The following is a 16,973-nucleotide window of genomic DNA, read 5'->3' as shown; positions in this document are numbered from 1 at the left end:
AGGTAATCAGAAATCGATTTGTGAGAGCACCAAAGTATCTACACAAGAAAGTCTCAAACTCAGTAGTTGTGCCGCACAGGGGTTAATAATAATAGCTGGTCACGCTCCTGGTCGCTCCCCCACAAGGAACTTAATGCTCTGGCACTAGAAGCATGAACCAATACAATTGTAACCCTTGGCTTTATTATGGGAGCATTAAATTCCAATTACACGTTAAGTTGCCGCGTTAATGGCCAAGTTAATGCATTTGCATTGCTCCAACCCCAAGCGACGAACCCCCCAAGCAAAGCGAGGCGGGGCGTGCCCCCGAAAATGACAGAGCACGTTAAATACATTTTCACATCTATATTTATATTGTATACGCATCGGTGTTTAGTATGTTTCTTATTATTCGTTTCTTTTTGTTGTATGCATGCTGTATAAAAATTGCTTTGTACATGAATTAGTTGGTGTGTTTGTGTGGGTGTGTGTATATGTGTGTGTTCCCTTTGTGTTTGCTTGTTGTTGGTGGTTGTATATTTTTGGTTGCAAGGTCAAATGATCTTATTCACTCGTTTAGTTATAAATAATATGCATACGGCGATTGCTGAATACGCTTAGGATCTAGCATTAAGATTAAGATGAAGATGAAGCGGATATTCCAGGCGCCTTGTCAATGGATCAAGCAGCTCCGCTCTCTCTCCCTCTAGCCTAATCAGTGTGTTTAACAGTAGGTATAGCTTCAAGCCATTTTCGGGTATTTCTTTGCTGTTATTGGGATGGGATAGCGATAGCCATTGGTAAACATATTCGAACTAAAGTAATTCGGATTTTGTTAACATCACATTGTTGGTTCTTTGATAACAGTCGCGGGTGCCGCTTAATAGCAGCACCAGCTGGGCCTCTCCACCTCGCCGAGGGCTATGTGCTCGATGCTCCAGGGTGGCGTCTCCAGACGGCCGACTCCATTCGTTTTCACATCCTCGCCCTCGACGGCCACGCCGATGTCCACGTACGGCAGTCGAAAAGCAGCATTGCCCGGACTCCGAGCCAAGGCGGCCACAGTGTGACTAAAGGCAGTGTTGGTGTTGGTGTAGGCCAGTGAATCGGTGGACTCGAATGAGCGCAGCGAATGGCTCTTGCCCTCGTCGGCGAGACGCACCATACCCAAGGCCGTCGAGAGGAAGACCTGCTCCAGGCCCTGATCCGTTTCGGTGGAAGTCTCAAAGTAGGTGGCCCCAATGGAGGTGGCAAACAGGAAGGCCTCGTCGCGGGAGACGGCACGCTGCGCCTGCATGTCCATCTTATTGCCCACCAGCGTCAGTATCATCGGATCCTGGACATTGCGATGCAGCTCCTGTATCCACGACTTGATTTCCGTAAACGTCTTATACTGCGTCAGATCAAAAACCAGAATGGCGGCATTTGCATTCCGATAGTACATGGGTGCCACGGCCCGGTAGCGCTCCTGGCCAGCGGTGTCCCAGATCTGCAAGAGATGGACAAATGGTTGAGTTGTTGAATGATTTGAGTTCGCCCGTGACTTGAACTTTAATTGAGTCATTCAGTCACTCTGCGTTTATTCTGCAATTGTGCTCTTTATGCCCTCGCGCTCCCACAGCAATAACAATCATCTGGAGGATTGTGGAATGTGCACTTCAGTTGTGGGTCCCAGGTCCCGGGTCCCGGTCCTCTTTGTGCCCTCTCGCCCATTCAAATCTTCATAAAAATTTGGGGCAACGACATGTTCATTGTCGAAACTGAATCGAAGCACAGGGGAGCCGCAAAGCGAGACAAAGACCTCCACAAATCCACAAAAAACATACAAGAATACAACACAAAACTATATTCCATTATGTATTCATTCTTATGGTTCTCAGACGGGTATTTCTGCACGGTTGTTGGATTTGACTAGTCCCGCTCTTCAAAATAAAGAAAATGGGGATTTGTTGAAAAAAAGGGACACCTACAAAATGTATTAAAGATGGGAATTGTGGCACCAAAAAGTTTCGCACAACAACTTTCCCAATTAATGATTTACTCTAAGGTCTAGACTATAAAGAGAGGATTTTATCTATCTCACACCGAAAAACACCCACTTAACGGAATTAAATTCCACATTTATCTTTGGGTTAAAATCCTCTCCCCTTTTTAGGGTACAGCCCAGTCGCGAGTGTGCAGGGGAGCTCTCTCTAGTTATTGCAGCTTCCATTGTTATATGGCTGCGTATAAAAACGGAATCACCCGAGAGTAAATATGGCAGAAGAAGGGGTGGCAGCCCTATCACAATGGGGGGAAAACTGCTGTTGCTGCTGACCGCCGATGCTCGCGCTTAGCTTATCAATAAACTATAAAAAAAAGAAAGTGAGCTAAAAAAAACAAATAACAGACAAAGTGCAGTGGACGCAGAAATTGCAAAATAAAAAAAACAAATAAAATGACCGAGCAGGGGTAACAGGGACAGTGCCCAGGGCCAGGGGCAGTGGAAGCATAAGCCCCGATTAGCGTGTGCCCCCAACCGTTCCGGGGATTCAGCAAGCAAATAGGATTAGTGGGCGTAGGGCCGAGGAAAAATTCCTTTGGCTTTCGGCTTTTTTACGGCCACATTCCACCAGTTGTGTGGAGGCCATGAAAGGGATGTGGGGTCGGTGTTAGGTATTCTGTTCGGTGATGGTACGCACTTGCAATTTGATTTTGACCTCGTCCAAGATGATGTTGCACGTGAAGAAGGAGACGGCTATGGTCGGCACCTCGCTCTCGCTGCGGTGCTGTGTGTTCTTGATGTATCGGATGACCAAACGCGTCTTGCCCACGCCTGTAACGACAAACATTTGAAAATTAAGACCTCCATATGATACGAATATAACACCAAAGAGTCTTATCATGGACAATTCGCAGCGCACGCATATATTGTCCGCTGATTCGTCATGGCAGAGTAAACAAAAACATAGAGCGTAGTTATTTTTGAGACGTAGCACCCTCGCAAGGTGGTAAACAATGATAAGGAAACCGCACCAGAGTGCCCCCACCACCCCACAACAACCTTTCTTTGTCCGAAATGCACATGCACTTGCACTTGAGAATCTCCCGCCCTGACTGTACCCCCGCTTTGCATCTGGATGAATATGCAGATGAATCACAACTAGGCTCAGGGAAGAACAGTTGTCACTAGAAAAGAACCCCAGATGAATCAATGACAGCAGTCACAACTGGATAAAGCATACACATCTGTACAGCGTACATACGTATACAAATATACTCATGCACATATGTACATGACTTAGTGAACTTTGCATGGCCTTCAGCAATTTAAATATTAGCATTACAACAGCCGATTAGACGCAGGCGGCCAGTCGAACGAACGAAAAACAGCCAAAGCAAACTGAAAATGTTTGCAAAATCGGCTACAGTAGAGGCTGGCGAATGGGAACCACTTTGCGGATTCGTAGAAATCATGTGTAATAATGGGAAACTACTCTTCAAAACTTTGCGCTGCTATCGTTAGTTGGCATACAAACTTATCATTGGCTCTGTTATCTCTCCCTTTGCGCTAGCTTTTCTGACTGTTCAATTTAGCGTGCATCCACAGCTTCTGCTGCTCAGATAAGAATATTTCCGACCAGACACCCTGACTGACTGCCAGACACGCCTCCTTTTTAGCCCGGACAATGCCTGCAGAGAGACGATCCACCATCCCATGCCCCATTATTAACCCGATTGTGGGAGCAGTTCAAGGCTGACGCTTATCGATTCACCCAGGGTATGCTGGTGCTGCCGCTGCTGCTTATCACCTTACAATTTCTGAAATTACGTGCAATCTACGGATCGTCGGCTAGGCCGCCTTCTTATGAATGAAATTCCAGAGCCATTAAATCGAATTGCAATGCAAATTTGCTCTTACCTCGCGATCCAAGCACCACAACTTTGCCCTCAATTCCGCGCATCTTCGGGGAGAGCAATCAATCGACTCGCATGGCAGAGAGTGAGAGGGTGACGTCTGCCTTGATTTAGTCAAAATTGCTTAGTTGTTATTACTAATCACAACAGGCCACTGGGCGCGTTCTTAAGCCTCCAACAGGTCACAGAATCACTTGATCTACGATGTACTCTATATGAAGGCTTCAAATCACTAAAGTTGTGTAGCTGGCGAGCGAGTACAGTCTGTTGGTGTGGGTTTATCGCACTTGGGGGGGATTTTGGAGTCGAACGCGCTGTACCAGTGCCAAAGATAAAAGTTTAAATAAATTTTAAGGCCTTGTTTGTTGTTATACGCAAATCAGCTGTTTCGCAGGGCTGCAAGCCTCACCGATAGTAATAGCGATATTTTATTCGCAAGGAGGATTTTGCTGCTTGTAGCAGATATGTTGAAATTGAATTAGTTTTTCTTTTTAGTACACTAATTTATGTATATATGCAAGTAAATAAATAAGAATTAGTTTATATATAGTTTTTAACCCGATTTTATAATCATTTCAGCCTCATATCATTCACAATGAACTAAAATGAATGCTCTTGCCCACTTTAAAATATCGCCCATCACTAGTGGCATTTCAGCGACGCGTTAGCACCACCGCCAAAATCTCGCTGCAGAGGCAGATGTTCACGCTACCAACTTTTAAAAACACAATTAAACACATAAACTAACTTGTGAATACTATTATTAAGATGAACTAAGATCAAGAAAAGTCGCACGCACATTTGGATATAGGCAGAAGGTGTGATTGCGTGCGACTCGACCGCACTAAATGCGCGCACAACTTCATCATCTACGCGCGTTTTTTGCTTGGCCAGTTTTAGTGAAGTGCCGAATTTTCCCACACACCTGGGGAAAAAGTGCCACATTTCCAAAAGGTAAATGCACTTTCAGCCTGATTGATGCACCACAGATAACCGACAAATCGAGAGTCAGCGGCTTTTTTGTGTGCTTCTGCTTTCATTTTCGTTCGGATTATGAGCTCCAAAAAGTGGAGCGAGCCTGTACATAATGCCGCGTGCCTCCACAGACAGTACTACAACAATAAAATATATTTTTTCTTATTAAAGAATGGCAGCCAGCAACTCTTTGAGGCACAAAATTAACAATAGTTATGAATCGGAACCGTCTACAGGAAGCGGGGTATGCAAAAAATAGCTTTTCTCTATGAGAATTTTCATTAAATTTCCCGTGTTTTTCCAGTCTTCGCTCAGTGAAAACAATGAGGGACACATATCTGACGAGGAGCATATGAATCTGCCATATCTAATGAAACCAAAACCACTGAGCAATGAGCCCGTCCTGGCTTATCCAACACCAGCAACGGATACGCCGCCAAGCAATAATAAGGGCAGCCAAGAGTCACAATTCCGTGGCTTTGGCGACAGCCCCTACGGCCAGGTTAATAAGCGTTTGTATGGCTCCCAACTGCAGGAGCTAAAACTGCCAGAATTACAGGCCTCATCGGTTCAACGGCCGTCCCCGGGAAGGATTGTCTTTCCCAGATTCTACGACACCCTAATGGAGGATAATAGCTGCAATGCTGTGGACATGGCTGTGTCAGTCACAGCCGAAACAGCAGTCACGACCACAACGACAGACAGCAGCTGCCTAAGCTTCGATGGCAAAATCAAAAGTCTGACTGAGAGACCTGCGGAGGAGGAGGAGCAGCCAGGTCCCTCCACTGCCGATCCACGACTACCCACTGTGCTGGAAACCTCTCTGAATACCTCACAACATAAATACAACAACGAACGCTCGCCAGATCTCTTTGCGGACAGCGACGATGATGCGGAAAACGGTGATCAAGTGCCCTACAAAGCCCAGGCAAGAACTCTCGAGGATCTGCCCGAGGTCCTGGAGGAGTCGCAATGTGTAAGCGATGTTCGTGCCCGCAGATCTCTCACTGCCCCAACAGAGTCGAGTTTTGTGGACGAGCAGACACAGGATGCCTCCACCTCTCAACTCAACGCTAATGACCCGCGCTCTCATTTTCTTGAAAACTGCCGACGCGAGCGGGAACTTTATCGAAGGATACGACGCTGCCTGCAGGGCGTACGGCCGCCACCGACTGTCACCACCCCCGATTTGGATGTGATCACAACGGTGCTGGGCATGAAGGAACAGGTTCTCAACTTTCTCTGTCAAGAGCCCTCCACCTCAGTGGCCAGCATTGCGGAAAGCGACATCAGCAACAGCTCCTCCTTGTTCAAGCCCACGCACAGCCTGTCTGATGCACAGAATATGGGCTGGCGCGAGGTGTTGGGCGTGAGGCAACATGGACTGAGGTGAGTAACCATCAAAGCTCTGAATAATGGAAGAATTTATGTAATTATTTTCTGTTCTCCCTCTGGTTAGTTACAATCTGAACAAGGCTGCCGAACAAAATGAATACCTCAGTATGTCCGTCGTGGATCGCTATGTGGGCGTGGAGACGGCAACGTCGTATGTACGCTCCCCATCGAGCGCCAAGAAGCGTAACATGCGCATGAAGTGAGTTTGAAAATCATAATTGGATTTTGTAAACTTATGTAATTTGTGAAATTCCTCAAACTTTATAGAATGCTCACCCAATCGCCTGGCAATCGTCTCAGTCATCTGGCCAAGCGACGGGCCATTTTTTCATCTGCAAATCTGGCCACGAATTCCCTCAAGTTGAACAGCTCTATAGGACCGCAAATCTTACTGGACACAAAGTGAGTTGCTTGAGTGCCTTATGGCGCCTTGTGGAAGTTCCTTATAAATTTGATTTTGCCTTACAGAAAAGTGCGCAACAAAAGGAAGGCCACACCCAAAAGGAAAACGCCCGGCAGCAAGAAGAAAGGTATGCTTGAAGATAAGATAAGCGAAATGTGAACCAAAATGTATTTCATAATTTTTGTGGTTTAGCACGCAAAACGCCAACTTCGTCGGCGCGCAAACGACTCTGTCGCACCGATCTCATCAAGCCAGGACCCTCGAGGGAAACCTCCAAGCGCGCACTTTTCCAAAGTCCAGCCAAGACGCTCCAGCAACAATTGATGCCGCCCAAGCCAATATTCAAGCCGGAGATCGCCAATCGAGTGGAGAAATCGAAGCGTGCTCTCTTCTCGCCCGACCACCAGGGCAGCAGCAGCAGCAATCACCTGGAGACGCTGCTCAAGCGGAAGCGCAATGCCTGCGACGATGAGGATGCGGAGCTGGCTAGCCAGAGCAGGAAACTGTTCCGTGTTGACAGCAGCGGTGCCAGTGGCCTGACGCCGCGTGCCCTAAAGATCAAGAGTCAGAGCTTTTGTATTGGAGCTGGTTCCTCCACAGCAGCACATCAGCAGAGGGTGCTGCAGTCAACTGTGTCTGCGTCTGGCAGCAATGCCCGCCTCGGTCTAGGACTAAGCGGCAGCAGCAGTAACCTGGCCACCTGTTCGTCCATCGGCACGCCGCTTCTGCACAAACTGCAGCGGGCGCACTCCGAGATGAGTGGCACGCCCAACAGCAGCATGACGGATAACCAGCGCAAGGTGGGACAAATTGAAGGCCGTCTTTGATTCGTATTACTCACATTCGACTCTTTTTTTTGTGCAGAAACTTCTATGGGCCGTGTCGCAAGCTTTGCAGGAGAAGAAGATCACGTCGAAGCACGAGAGTTTCCGCCAGCTTGCTGCGGACCTGACGCGCGTTGTGAAGCGAATCTTCCAGGAGTTCTACTTGGGACAGACGACCAGCAACAGCGAGACACTGCTGCGGTAGGTTCAGGCTAGCCCTCAGTGGTTTTCATGTTTATTGAAAATTTGTTTTCCCTTTCAGATTGGCCAAGAAGTTTGCCTACAGTGTGATAGTAGGAAAGAATTCCGATGACGTTTACATGAACGCCCGGAGTCAGGAGAGCGAGGCCAAGCGACTGTCGAGCACACGACTGTCCGGGTACATTGGACCCGAGGAGTTTGCCCAGCGCAAGCTATTGCTCTCGCAGGCCACCAGCTGCTCCTCGCAGCAGTCGATCTCTCAGCAGACTTCGCACTCCATTCACAACTTGTTTGGCAGCGAGAACTCGATCGACACGTTTGGTATGAGTCAGACCACCGCCTGCACAGACACCCAGTCCAGTCTGATGGATCGCATTTCCGAGGATCTGTTCAGTAAGGAGCAGCAGCAGCCCATCAGACCCAATCCAGCATTGCAAAACAGCTCCTCCAAGAGCAATTTGGGCGGCCTAGCGCTGCGCGAGAACGTGGACGGTGAGCTGCGGCGATCGGCGCAGAAGAATTTCACGGGCAAGGATCAGCGCAACATTAGTCCCTACTACGGAGGCGGCAGCAACGGCTCGGCTCGGAAGTTCCAGGTACCACCCAACAGCAGCCACAGTTCTGGGGTCAAGGCCAAGCGGCAGATTTCCTTTGACAGCTAATGTAACATCAGTAGGAGATATTTGTTGAAAGATAAATGGGGTAATGGAACACCCCGATTTATGGACAATGCAAGCAGAATATTCCCTGGTGAATTGTGCTTGCATTATTATTAACTTTTTTTTGGTTGTTTTAGCTTAATTTATTTAATTGCAAGTGCATCATGAATGGCAGGCAGACAACCCTTTGAATTGATTGTAAAATGTATCCTATATATGCGTCTTTTAGATCGCATCCAGCCCACCACTAGGCTCGCCCGGAACTCGTTTCTTGTTCACAAATTAGTTACAAATTCAACTAAGATTAACGACACAATTATGGGATTTATTTTAGGCGACCCTCGCTCCTCGATCCATGCAATATTTTCCTCCGAAGTTTTAGGCTTAGATACGTACGTAAAGTAAACCCATCAGCAGTTTGTGCTTAAATTATACAAATTTTAACCAGCTCAGCCTCAAAAATGAAGTGCCGAGTCAATGATTGTAAAGATTTAAAATGAAATTGGATAAATAAAAAGTCCCCCACGATCAATCAATCAATAGTAACCACTGCGATGGATGTAGCGCCGCACGAGGCCGAACGAGACGATGTGAAAGACCACGGCCACCAGCAGGAGACTGAAACAGTCCAGCCAGTAGGTGTAGTCGGCGGTGCGATAGGAGGCCTGCTGTAGCACTTCCATTCCGCTCTTTACGCACGGATGATCCTCGTTGACGGGGCAATCTAAAACAAAGAGAATCCTAAAGAAATGTTCTGTGAATGAAATCCAATGGTATGCCCCCTCACCAATGGTGTCAATGTCAATCCAGAACTTGTACATCAGCGCCTCATTGGAGTAGAAGAAGAGCGACAAGTACTTGACCCCCGGCCACGTGTCCACATTCATATAGGTGCCACCGAATAGCAGGAAGATCAAATCGAATGGCGCCGCACACTCCGATGCCATTTTGTCCGACTCAAAGAGGCTGGAGAGGAAGACGCCATAGCCCACGGCGGCCACGGCAGAGAGACTCATCAGAAGACCCATGTACAGGTAGAGCAGAAAGCCACGCGTATAGTAGATGGAGGCATAGATAACCGACAGGAAGACGTAGCCCTTGAAGAATGCCACCGGCACAAAGGACAGCACCAGAGCCACATAGTAGGCGGACAGGCTGTAGGTGCCCTCGCCCACCTCCCGCCGTATGATGGGCAGGGCGGCTGGAAATATGTAGGTGACGCCATAGCTGAACGTGAAGATCATCTCGGTGCTCAGCATGAATATGGAGCCCCCCACATCCTGCACGGTGCGCTGCGTCAAGCCAGCAATGCCGGAGTACATCAGCGAGAGCGTCACGGAGGTGATCTGAAATAATTCCCACACATGCATTACAATTGCTTGCGGGAGGAGGAGGGGAGGATCGACATACGCACCATGAAAAAGCCAAAGCCAATGAGGCCACTTTTGATATTCCGCAGATCTTCGGTCATGAAGCGAACCATCAGCAGATAGACCTGGTATGCCCAACGTATCTTCTTGCTGGAATCGTTGTACAATTAAACCAAACCCTGCCAATATATAGCCCTCTTAGGGTGCCACTCACAAACTCTGCATTTGCTTCAGGTAATCGCCGCTGTAGCTGCGGGCCAGCAGCCAACTGCCGCTGTAGAGTCCATCCGTATCGTGCTCGTACCTAGCTCGCAGTATGGCGCCCGCATTCTTCGCCCCCTCATTGTCCGCCAGCGTCTTAAGATAGAAGTCGGCAGGATTGCAGTTCAGCGGGAGCTCATAGCCCAGACTACAGCAGAGTAAAATCAGGAATCAGGGAAGCTGTGCAAAATGAGCGACGGATGCTCACTCTGTAAAGAACTTGGCTGCCTGTTCGGTTCGGCCCTGGTAGACAATTCGTCCGCCATCCATCAGGATAATGTGGGTGAACAGCTCAAAGATGTCCGACGTGGGCTGGTGGATGGAGCAAATGGCCGCCTTCTTGTGCGTCCCGTTCGGGCTGCTGTTGAGCAGGCTCAGCGTGGGCAGATCCCGCATACCCTTCAGCAGGCTCTCATGCGATTTGGCCACAATCTCCATTTCGATGGAGCTGCAGCCGCTGCTCTCGCCACTGGGCGTTTCGAAGGAGTCCTCGCCGTATACCTGGCTCAGCGAGTGCTTGGTTATGCGCCGCCGGGTGCACAGATGGCGCAGCGTCTTGATCACCGAGTAGGCACTGAAGCTGTCCAGGCCCGTAGTGGGTTCGTCGCAGAACAAAAAGATGGGATCCGTGATAAGCTCCTCGGCCAGGCTGAGGCGCTTCCGCTCCCCCCCGGACAGCTCTTGGATTCGGGTGTGGGCGGAGTCCCTGAGGCCCACAGCCAGCAATAAATCCACCACACGCTGGCGCTTTTCCGCCTTGGTGGTGCGACGATGCATCTTGAAGTGCGACTGATCAAAGATTCAATGAAAGTGAAATTGTCAAGAGGGAAAAGGACCTACCATAAAGTAGAGATGCTCGTAGGCCGTAAAGGTTTTAAGATTGATCTCAAACTGCGGCAGAAAGCTGGAGATACGCGTCATCTGATTCCGCTCCATGGCCATTCCGTTCAAAACCACATCCCCGGTTAGGTTACCCCGCAATCGTTGGGAAATTGCCGCCAGCAATGTGGTTTTTCCAGCCCCCGAACCGCCCAATATGGCGATGAGGTCGCCGGTCTTCATGTGGCCGCTGGCTGCAATGATGACACAACCCCCCACCAGAACACCGCAAATCAGTCCCATTCCCACACTGGCGGAGTAGTGGCCTTACCATCTTGGAGTATCCTCAGCTCGCGCTTCTTGCGGCACTCGTTCCAGAAGCTGTAGTTGCTCTGCTCCTGGGCGGGCACATAGTAGTTGAGATGCTTCCACTCCAGGCACAGGGACGGGCCCTGCGGCTGCTGTGGCTCCGACACGTTCATTCAAACAGCCAGCAGAGTTCAATGGACGGATAAGAATGGGTCTCGTTTCGTTTCGAATTGGGCTCTTTGTATATTTATATTTGACTTGTCTGCTGCATCCAGCATTCACTAATCCCGGCCAGGCTTATCGCTCGCTCGAGGATGGAATGGAATGGCAGCCAGCACTTTATCTTATCTTATGTCAGGAACTGTAGCACACAATGTATTTGCATATCTGTCGGCGGGTACGCGGTCACACCTTCAATCTTTCATTCGCGGGGGAGAAACCTTAAATCTGTCTGTAAATCACGGCACCAAGAGAGAGAGAGTTCCGAGCTGGTACGGATGGAGATCACATACAACTGTTCGCGTCGAAGACTAAGCGGCAACTGGGCAATGTCTATGCCGGCTACAACGTTTTCTACCCCCAGCATATATGGCCCCAAAACCAGTCCAAAACCAAACCGCCCTCATAACGGAACACATGGCGGGTAACATTAAACTTTTGACCGCATTATGATGGCAAGCTAATTGTCGCCTATCAATTCACATAGTCAAACGGCGGCAGTTCCGCGGTGTCGGCCAACGAGAGACGCTGCTCTTTAGACGCCTCCGCTACCGCTCTATGGCTGGCTCTGTGTCGTCTAGCCTGAGCGTAGATCCAGCGGATCAGAATGGAAATATCTAGGATCATGTTGTGGAGCAGCACATGGCCCATCTCCACCAGACCCAGCACACTGACGCCCACGAAGAAGGCCAAGGCGCCGCCAAAGGACACTGCGAATGGAAGGAGAAAAACAATTCGCTCAGAAACATTCGATTCGACTGTGCACTGGCACTGGCACTGGCAATCGGCACCCACCAATGAGATCCTCAAAGCTATAGACAACATCACGACGCAAACGCACCTTGGGCGGAATCAGGTCCCAACGGAAGCTGGAGGTAGCCGTCTCACTGCTGGCCACCTCGTCGTTATTCTTTACGCCCCACGAGCTCTTCTTCACCGTTTGCATGGTGTACTCAATCTCCGTGCACGTCGAGGGACACTTGCAGATGTGCAGGGCCCAGATGGGCCACTTGAAGTCCAGCAGGCACTCGAATCCCGCCGGATTGCAGCCAGGCCCCTCCACAAACTGGTAGAAGAAGGGCACACAATTGCACATCTCCAGTGCCATCACAGCCCGACAGCGAGCCAGGCAAAGAGATTTGCTATAGATCTACAGAAAGATAAGCATATCTATGATAAGAGAAGGCATAAACAAGGCTGCCCGTTATAAGAATAATTCTATAAAAAATAATATTAATAAATATTTCTATGGGAATATTGCACACTTCGTTTCACGCGCATTAATTTGTTTTTGAATTGCGAAAATTGTTTTCTTGCTGAAGCGAAACGATAGGGCAATGATTCTATAGCCCACAGTGGTCAGGGTTACCTCCAGATTGGATGTCTCCTCGTTGTTGAACACGCATTTGCGCTGTGCCACGCTCAGTTGGTGGAGATTTTTCGACGCCCTAGCCGTAAGTTAGCATATAAATCAATCTCTCTATGGTGTCTAGATGTTTGGTCTACTTACACCGTCTCGAGCACCTTGAACGAGGCCGTTATCTCATCGGATTTGTGCAGCGCCACAATGTTCGCCTCTGTTGCGGATACCTCATACGGCGAGTGCACGTCCAGCTGGAAGGTGATAGCCAACGCCAACTTAGATGCAGTCTCAATAGAGTCAGTCATTGTGTGATCTTACCACGCCCGTGCTCTCGTACAGGTCCATTCGAATGTAGCACTGCTGCTTGCCGTACTGACAGGAGAGCGGCTGTTCCATATCCTCATAGACGATGGGTCTGTGAACGGAAATTTAATCCCTTAATATTATCTTTTCTTGTCCCTTACTTACTTTCCGCTGAGCACCGAAGACATGGGCGAGTTGATGGCATAGCAGGAGCCGCGCTCTGTCATCACCATCTGGACATGGACCTTGAAGTTGGCATCGAAGCTGCTGATGACCTGCTCGAAGGGCCGATCCACCTGCTGTATCAGTTCGTACAGATCAATCTGGTCGAAGCGCTCGTCCTCCGCAAACTTGGCCAGCTCCGCGTAGTTGCTGGCCGTGGAATTGACCACCGCATACATAAAGTCCATAAAGTAGAAGTAGTCCTCGTCAATAATGGACACGTTCCACGCATCCTGAATGTACTCGTTCGCCTTGAACGAGTCTATGTGATCGTAGTAGCACAGGGTGACTGCCGGCAACGAGCCATTCCAGCCACGATAGTCTCGGTCCACCGATATGACAGTGGGGGAGTTGAGGTACCGCTCGTACTGCAGGCCGCTGAGCATAATAGCGGCGTAGATACTGCTCAGGACGACCACCAGCCAGAGGGTCCTCTCCAAGGTGTGCAGCTGCCGGTTAACTATTAGACTGATTGCCAACACGCCAGTTTCGGCTCCGGCTATTTCAGCCATCTCTCGTAGTCGGTTGCTGTAGCTCTTAAAGAAGTCTAGGACTGCTGGTAGCCAGGCCAGCAGCCTCTTCCACGTCCGAGCAGAGAACCGCCTTAGCCAGGCCCACAACTGTCGGCTGTCCATGCTGACCAAATAATATTGCAAGCTAATGCGCGAGGGCTTTTATTCAAATGTGAATCCAGCTGGACTTCCATTAGCGATTTATGACAATGGCCATCAGCCCTCCGATAAAACTTTCAACGAACAAAGCAATGCATTAATTGGTTCAACAAAAGGGTTCGATTTCTTATCGCCAGCAATAATTCCGCAGGCGAGCAGGGGTCGTCCGTGTTGCTACGCCAGGAAACGATTAAAGGTGCGCACCAGCACCTAGAGCTTATAGCCCAACATCTACTAGCAACACCTCATAGCGTGCATGCAGGTTTGCAATACCTTGTGATGTGTTGTTTGGCGCAAAATATACTCCTCCAACTGGTGGCAAAGATTTGCGTGCAACAGCTAGAGAAAGTGCACTGCGGAGGCATATTGCTGTACACCAAGGCTGATTATAGCTATTGCTGCGGAAAAAGACTCCGTGTTCAAATGTTTTGGTATTTGCAATGTTAGAGACGAAATCAAATTAAATGAAAAAACGGTTTGTGTAATTCTTTTATGTTCTTTTTACCGGGCTGCAGCGCACAGTTCAGAGTCAGGGGGGTCAAACTGAGATGGCATCGCATTCCAACTATCGATCATCATCATTCCAACTATCGTACTTCGTGACTTGCCGGCACGGCCCCCACGTTACGCTAGGGGGCCGATTCTAGTTTTGCGTCGTGCTCAGGTAGGGGGAGGTGCAAAATATCGCCAGTGTTTACGGGAATATTTAATCAAATTAGTTTTGTTCAATTTGCCTGGGGTATTTAATATCATGTTTGTTTGGGGGGGTGTCGGACTTTGGTCTTTTTATCTTTGTGTTTAACCACTAGCCCCCAAATAGAGCCCAGAGTGGGGAACGATTTGTTCTGTTCCAATAAGGGACAAACTAATAATAACCGGCCTCTTCCACACCCATTTCGTGTGGTGGTTTGGACCCCGCGGTCATGGGGAGTCTCATTATGTTACAAGGTCGTGCAGGGAAGGGTCCGTAATTTTCGAGGGGGGGCAGCGTCCGTTTGGTGCGGATAATATGTGTTTGGCGGTATGGAGCGGGGGGCGGGGATACCGGCATCAAACGTTGAAGAGGGGGGGCACAGGGGGGCCGGGGCCCCCCGGGGGGGGGGGGGGGCGGGGGGAAAAATGAAAAAAAACCAAAAAAAAACCCTTAAATGTTGGGGGGGGGGGGGGGGGGGGGGGGGATACTGTTATTACCTCTGGTTACCAACAAAGTTGTTATTAGTTCACTACATCATCGCTTGGATCCTGCAGAAGTTTGATGTCATTCTGCAGCTCCTTGAGCTCCCGCAGCATGCTGCGCGACATTTGTCCCTCTGGAGTGGCCACGGGCTCGAACAGAAGCATACGTAGGGCTTCTCGCATCATAATCTCAGTCTGCTTCAGTTCCGCCTACAAAAAAAGAAGCATATTTGTTGGCTATACTCTACAAAATTTTGATTTGACCTACCAGTAGCTGCCTAGAGCTGTGCTCCTGCTCACTGTAGAGCTTTCTGGCCAGTTCCGCCTGCGTGTTGGCCAATTCGTAGAGAGCAATGGCCTTTAGCCGAGAGATGCCCGGAGCCACAACCTTCAGCACCAGCAAAAGCTCTTGGCACACACGAATTTTACGCTCGTAAACCTTCCTGCTGGGACAGTGGGCCATATTCTGAAGAATCTGACGGAGCACCGAGGCAATGTTCTGCTTCAGATCCAGCATCAGGTAATGGTTGCCATGGAGAAGCCGGCTCATCTTGACCAGCAGCAATTCCAGCCGATAGATGTCCCCACGGGCATGGAAGATCTCCTCCTTGGCTCTCTCCAACATGTTGGACACAAACTCCGACTTCAGTGTGTGCTCCGCATTGAGGAGACACTGCCAGGTGCCCGTTTCAGGCTGACGCACTATGTAGCCACCGGAGCAGGCACAGCTATTGCAGATGAAGCTGCTCATGTGAGTGCCCAGCTCGGTGGGATCCTGGCAGCGTGCACAGCGGCAGTCGAAGCACTTTCCCGTCTTAAGAATATGGCGCCGCTCCTCGTTGCCCAGCAGCACACTGGTGTAGCAGATGTAGAGGGTTTCTCCGGCTGCTATTTGGCGATTCGCAAAGACCTTGATGCGCCTCTCATCATCGATGGCCGTCTCCAGGTTGGGCATGCAACTGTGCGCGAAGAGAGCCGCTCTTCGGTACAGTCCCCGCATGGCGCCGCCCTGCTCCGGGGCGCGTATCTCGTACACATTGACATCCAGTATCCCCAAGAGCCTCTGCACCAGGATCTCATCCACTGCATTGCCTGAGCCGCTGTGAAGCTGCCTCAGCACACCAGTCGCCTCCAGCGGTGCGTAGGCATGCGCCTGGTGGCTTTTCCATATGGCTGTGCCTCGCCTGGCCTCCAAATGGTTCTCCATCTGGGACATTTCTTCGTACAGGGGCTTGCTGTGCTGGTGTTCACCCAGCAGCAGACACGCAAGTGCCGGCTGCACCTCTGTGTTGACCTTCTGCTGCAACAGCTGCACTTGCTCATCCGACAGCTGCAGCTCCTTCAGACGCTGGCAGTCGCGCTCATCGTGGCCAGCGCAGTCCTCGCACAAGACCAGGAGTCGGCACTGACTAAACAAAACTTACATAAGCCATGCTGCTGCAGAATCGGTGGAGTAATCGGGAATCGGGTAACTCGACCTACCTGCAGAAGCTGTCGGTCAGCTTGAAGCACTTGGAACAGCGTCTGTCGCCAATGTGGGGCAGGACCACAACGGGCTGCTCCAGGAGTACAGTTTCTCCAGCGCTGAGACTAGATCGGGCGACCACAAACCTAAAAGGATCGGCGTGAGTATTGGGAATGGATTAGCGGACCAATTTGTGCCCCACCTGCCCAGCGTCTCGTTGTGCTTCAGTTCGCATTTCTTGGCAAAATCGTCGGAGACTGCAGCCATTGTCTATCCCTTCCGTTCCCTTTGGCTAACTTTGGCATACTGGCAGTGCTCGAGTGGCTGTGCTGTCGCGAGTTATTTTTAATTAAAAGGCGTTTCGATTCTTTATTTATTTCTTGGTCAATGATTCCCCCAAACCCACCAAACGTTGAACCGTATCGGTCCGTAAGTGCACTGGCAGTGCACACTGCCACGAGA

General features: G+C 49.8%; 5 protein-coding genes across 6 annotated transcripts; 1 reads left to right on the top strand and 4 right to left on the bottom strand.

The window, feature by feature from the left end:
• Positions 1-330: 330 nt before the first annotated feature.
• Positions 331-4,249, bottom strand: LOC111076697 (GTP-binding protein ypt5). Its single transcript, XM_022370588.2, has 3 exons — positions 3,881-4,249; positions 2,661-2,794; positions 331-1,468 (listed from the first exon to the last, which is right to left on the bottom strand). The coding sequence occupies exons 1-3, from the start codon at positions 3,921-3,923 to the stop codon at positions 860-862; spliced, it is 786 nt and encodes a 261-aa protein (XP_022226280.1). The 5' UTR covers positions 3,924-4,249; the 3' UTR covers positions 331-859.
• A 278-nt stretch (positions 4,250-4,527) lies between these two features.
• On the top strand, positions 4,528-8,879 carry LOC111076674. Its single transcript, XM_022370558.2, has 9 exons — positions 4,528-4,830; positions 5,023-5,095; positions 5,156-6,240; positions 6,311-6,445; positions 6,514-6,648; positions 6,715-6,776; positions 6,842-7,449; positions 7,514-7,674; positions 7,736-8,879. The coding sequence occupies exons 2-9, from the start codon at positions 5,024-5,026 to the stop codon at positions 8,334-8,336; spliced, it is 2,859 nt and encodes a 952-aa protein (XP_022226250.2). The 5' UTR covers positions 4,528-4,830; position 5,023; the 3' UTR covers positions 8,337-8,879.
• On the bottom strand, positions 8,466-11,733 carry LOC111076675 (protein brown). The gene is made up of 7 exons (XM_022370559.2): positions 11,115-11,733; positions 10,805-11,037; positions 10,173-10,753; positions 9,918-10,112; positions 9,748-9,853; positions 9,121-9,679; positions 8,466-9,057 (listed from the first exon to the last, which is right to left on the bottom strand). Exons 1-7 carry the CDS (start codon positions 11,263-11,265, stop codon positions 8,870-8,872), a joined length of 2,013 nt encoding a protein of 670 aa, XP_022226251.2. The 5' UTR covers positions 11,266-11,733; the 3' UTR covers positions 8,466-8,869.
• Positions 11,734-11,785: 52 nt separating this feature from the next.
• On the bottom strand, positions 11,786-13,834 carry LOC121403804 (sodium channel protein Nach). The gene is made up of 6 exons (XM_041593180.1): positions 13,143-13,834; positions 12,993-13,089; positions 12,822-12,925; positions 12,681-12,759; positions 12,107-12,461; positions 11,786-12,021 (listed from the first exon to the last, which is right to left on the bottom strand). The coding sequence occupies exons 1-6, from the start codon at positions 13,832-13,834 to the stop codon at positions 11,786-11,788; spliced, it is 1,563 nt and encodes a 520-aa protein (XP_041449114.1).
• Positions 13,835-15,077: 1,243 nt separating this feature from the next.
• LOC111076677 (SET domain-containing protein SmydA-8) lies at positions 15,078-16,816 on the bottom strand. Of its 2 annotated transcripts, none has more exons than XM_022370563.2 (4): positions 16,714-16,816; positions 16,529-16,657; positions 15,315-16,455; positions 15,078-15,256 (listed from the first exon to the last, which is right to left on the bottom strand). In XM_022370563.2, exons 1-4 carry the CDS (start codon positions 16,776-16,778, stop codon positions 15,086-15,088), a joined length of 1,506 nt encoding a protein of 501 aa, XP_022226255.2. In that variant the 5' UTR covers positions 16,779-16,816; the 3' UTR covers positions 15,078-15,085. The 2 variants fall into 2 exon arrangements, with proteins under 2 accessions (XP_022226255.2, XP_041448982.1); XM_041593048.1 differs by lacking the exon at positions 15,078-15,256 and having other exon boundaries at positions 15,654-15,772; positions 15,909-16,455.
• Between the last annotated feature and the right edge of the window lie 157 nt (positions 16,817-16,973).

The sequence above is a fragment of the Drosophila obscura genome, unplaced genomic scaffold (genome assembly GCF_018151105.1).
Source record: "Drosophila obscura isolate BZ-5 IFL unplaced genomic scaffold, ASM1815110v1 contig_186, whole genome shotgun sequence".
In the NCBI taxonomy this organism is placed as follows: Eukaryota; Metazoa; Arthropoda; class Insecta; order Diptera; family Drosophilidae; genus Drosophila; species Drosophila obscura.
The sequence above is the reverse complement of the archived record's forward strand: the minus strand, read 5'-3'. Positions and strand labels throughout refer to the sequence as shown.

What these genes read in the sequence shown, in the direction of transcription:
- LOC111076697 (XM_022370588.2), bottom strand. Translation starts at nt 3,923, where the DNA reads ATGCGCGGAATTGAGGGCAAAGTTGTGGTGCTTGGATCGCGAG. An exon ending in TGTGGTGCTTGGATCGCGAG is followed by an intron (nt 2,795 to 3,880) that starts GTAAGAGCAAAT and finishes TTGTCGTTACAG; the next exon opens with GCGTGGGCAAGACGCGTTTG. An exon ending in AGGTCAAAATCAAATTGCAA is followed by an intron (nt 1,469 to 2,660) that starts GTGCGTACCATC and finishes CATCTCTTGCAG; the next exon opens with ATCTGGGACACCGCTGGCCA.
- LOC111076674 (XM_022370558.2), top strand. Translation starts at nt 5,024, where the DNA reads ATGGCAGCCAGCAACTCTTTGAGGCACAAAATTAACAATAGTTATGAA. An exon ending in AACCGTCTACAGGAAGCGGG is followed by an intron (nt 5,096 to 5,155) that starts GTATGCAAAAAA and finishes GTGTTTTTCCAG; the next exon opens with TCTTCGCTCAGTGAAAACAA. An exon ending in GTGAGGCAACATGGACTGAG is followed by an intron (nt 6,241 to 6,310) that starts GTGAGTAACCAT and finishes CCCTCTGGTTAG; the next exon opens with TTACAATCTGAACAAGGCTG.
- LOC111076675 (XM_022370559.2), bottom strand. Translation starts at nt 11,265, where the DNA reads ATGAACGTGTCGGAGCCACAGCAGCCGCAGGGCCCGTCCCTGTGCCTG. An exon ending in GCTGAGGATACTCCAAGATG is followed by an intron (nt 11,038 to 11,114) that starts GTAAGGCCACTA and finishes TCATCATTGCAG; the next exon opens with CCAGCGGCCACATGAAGACC. An exon ending in TTGGCTTTGGCTTTTTCATG is followed by an intron (nt 9,680 to 9,747) that starts GTGCGTATGTCG and finishes GAATTATTTCAG; the next exon opens with ATCACCTCCGTGACGCTCTC.
- LOC121403804 (XM_041593180.1), bottom strand. Translation starts at nt 13,834, where the DNA reads ATGGACAGCCGACAGTTGTGGGCCTGGCTAAGGCGGTTCTCTGCTCGG. An exon ending in TGTACGAGAGCACGGGCGTG is followed by an intron (nt 12,926 to 12,992) that starts GTAAGATCACAC and finishes ATCACCTTCCAG; the next exon opens with CTGGACGTGCACTCGCCGTA. An exon ending in AGGAGACATCCAATCTGGAG is followed by an intron (nt 12,462 to 12,680) that starts GTAACCCTGACC and finishes ATCTTTCTGTAG; the next exon opens with ATCTATAGCAAATCTCTTTG.
- LOC111076677 (XM_022370563.2), bottom strand. Translation starts at nt 16,778, where the DNA reads ATGGCTGCAGTCTCCGACGATTTTGCCAAGAAATGCGAACTGAAGCAC. An exon ending in CACAACGAGACGCTGGGCAG is followed by an intron (nt 16,658 to 16,713) that starts GTGGGGCACAAA and finishes CGATCCTTTTAG; the next exon opens with GTTTGTGGTCGCCCGATCTA. An exon ending in ACAGCTCTAGGCAGCTACTG is followed by an intron (nt 15,257 to 15,314) that starts GTAGGTCAAATC and finishes CTTTTTTTGTAG; the next exon opens with GCGGAACTGAAGCAGACTGA.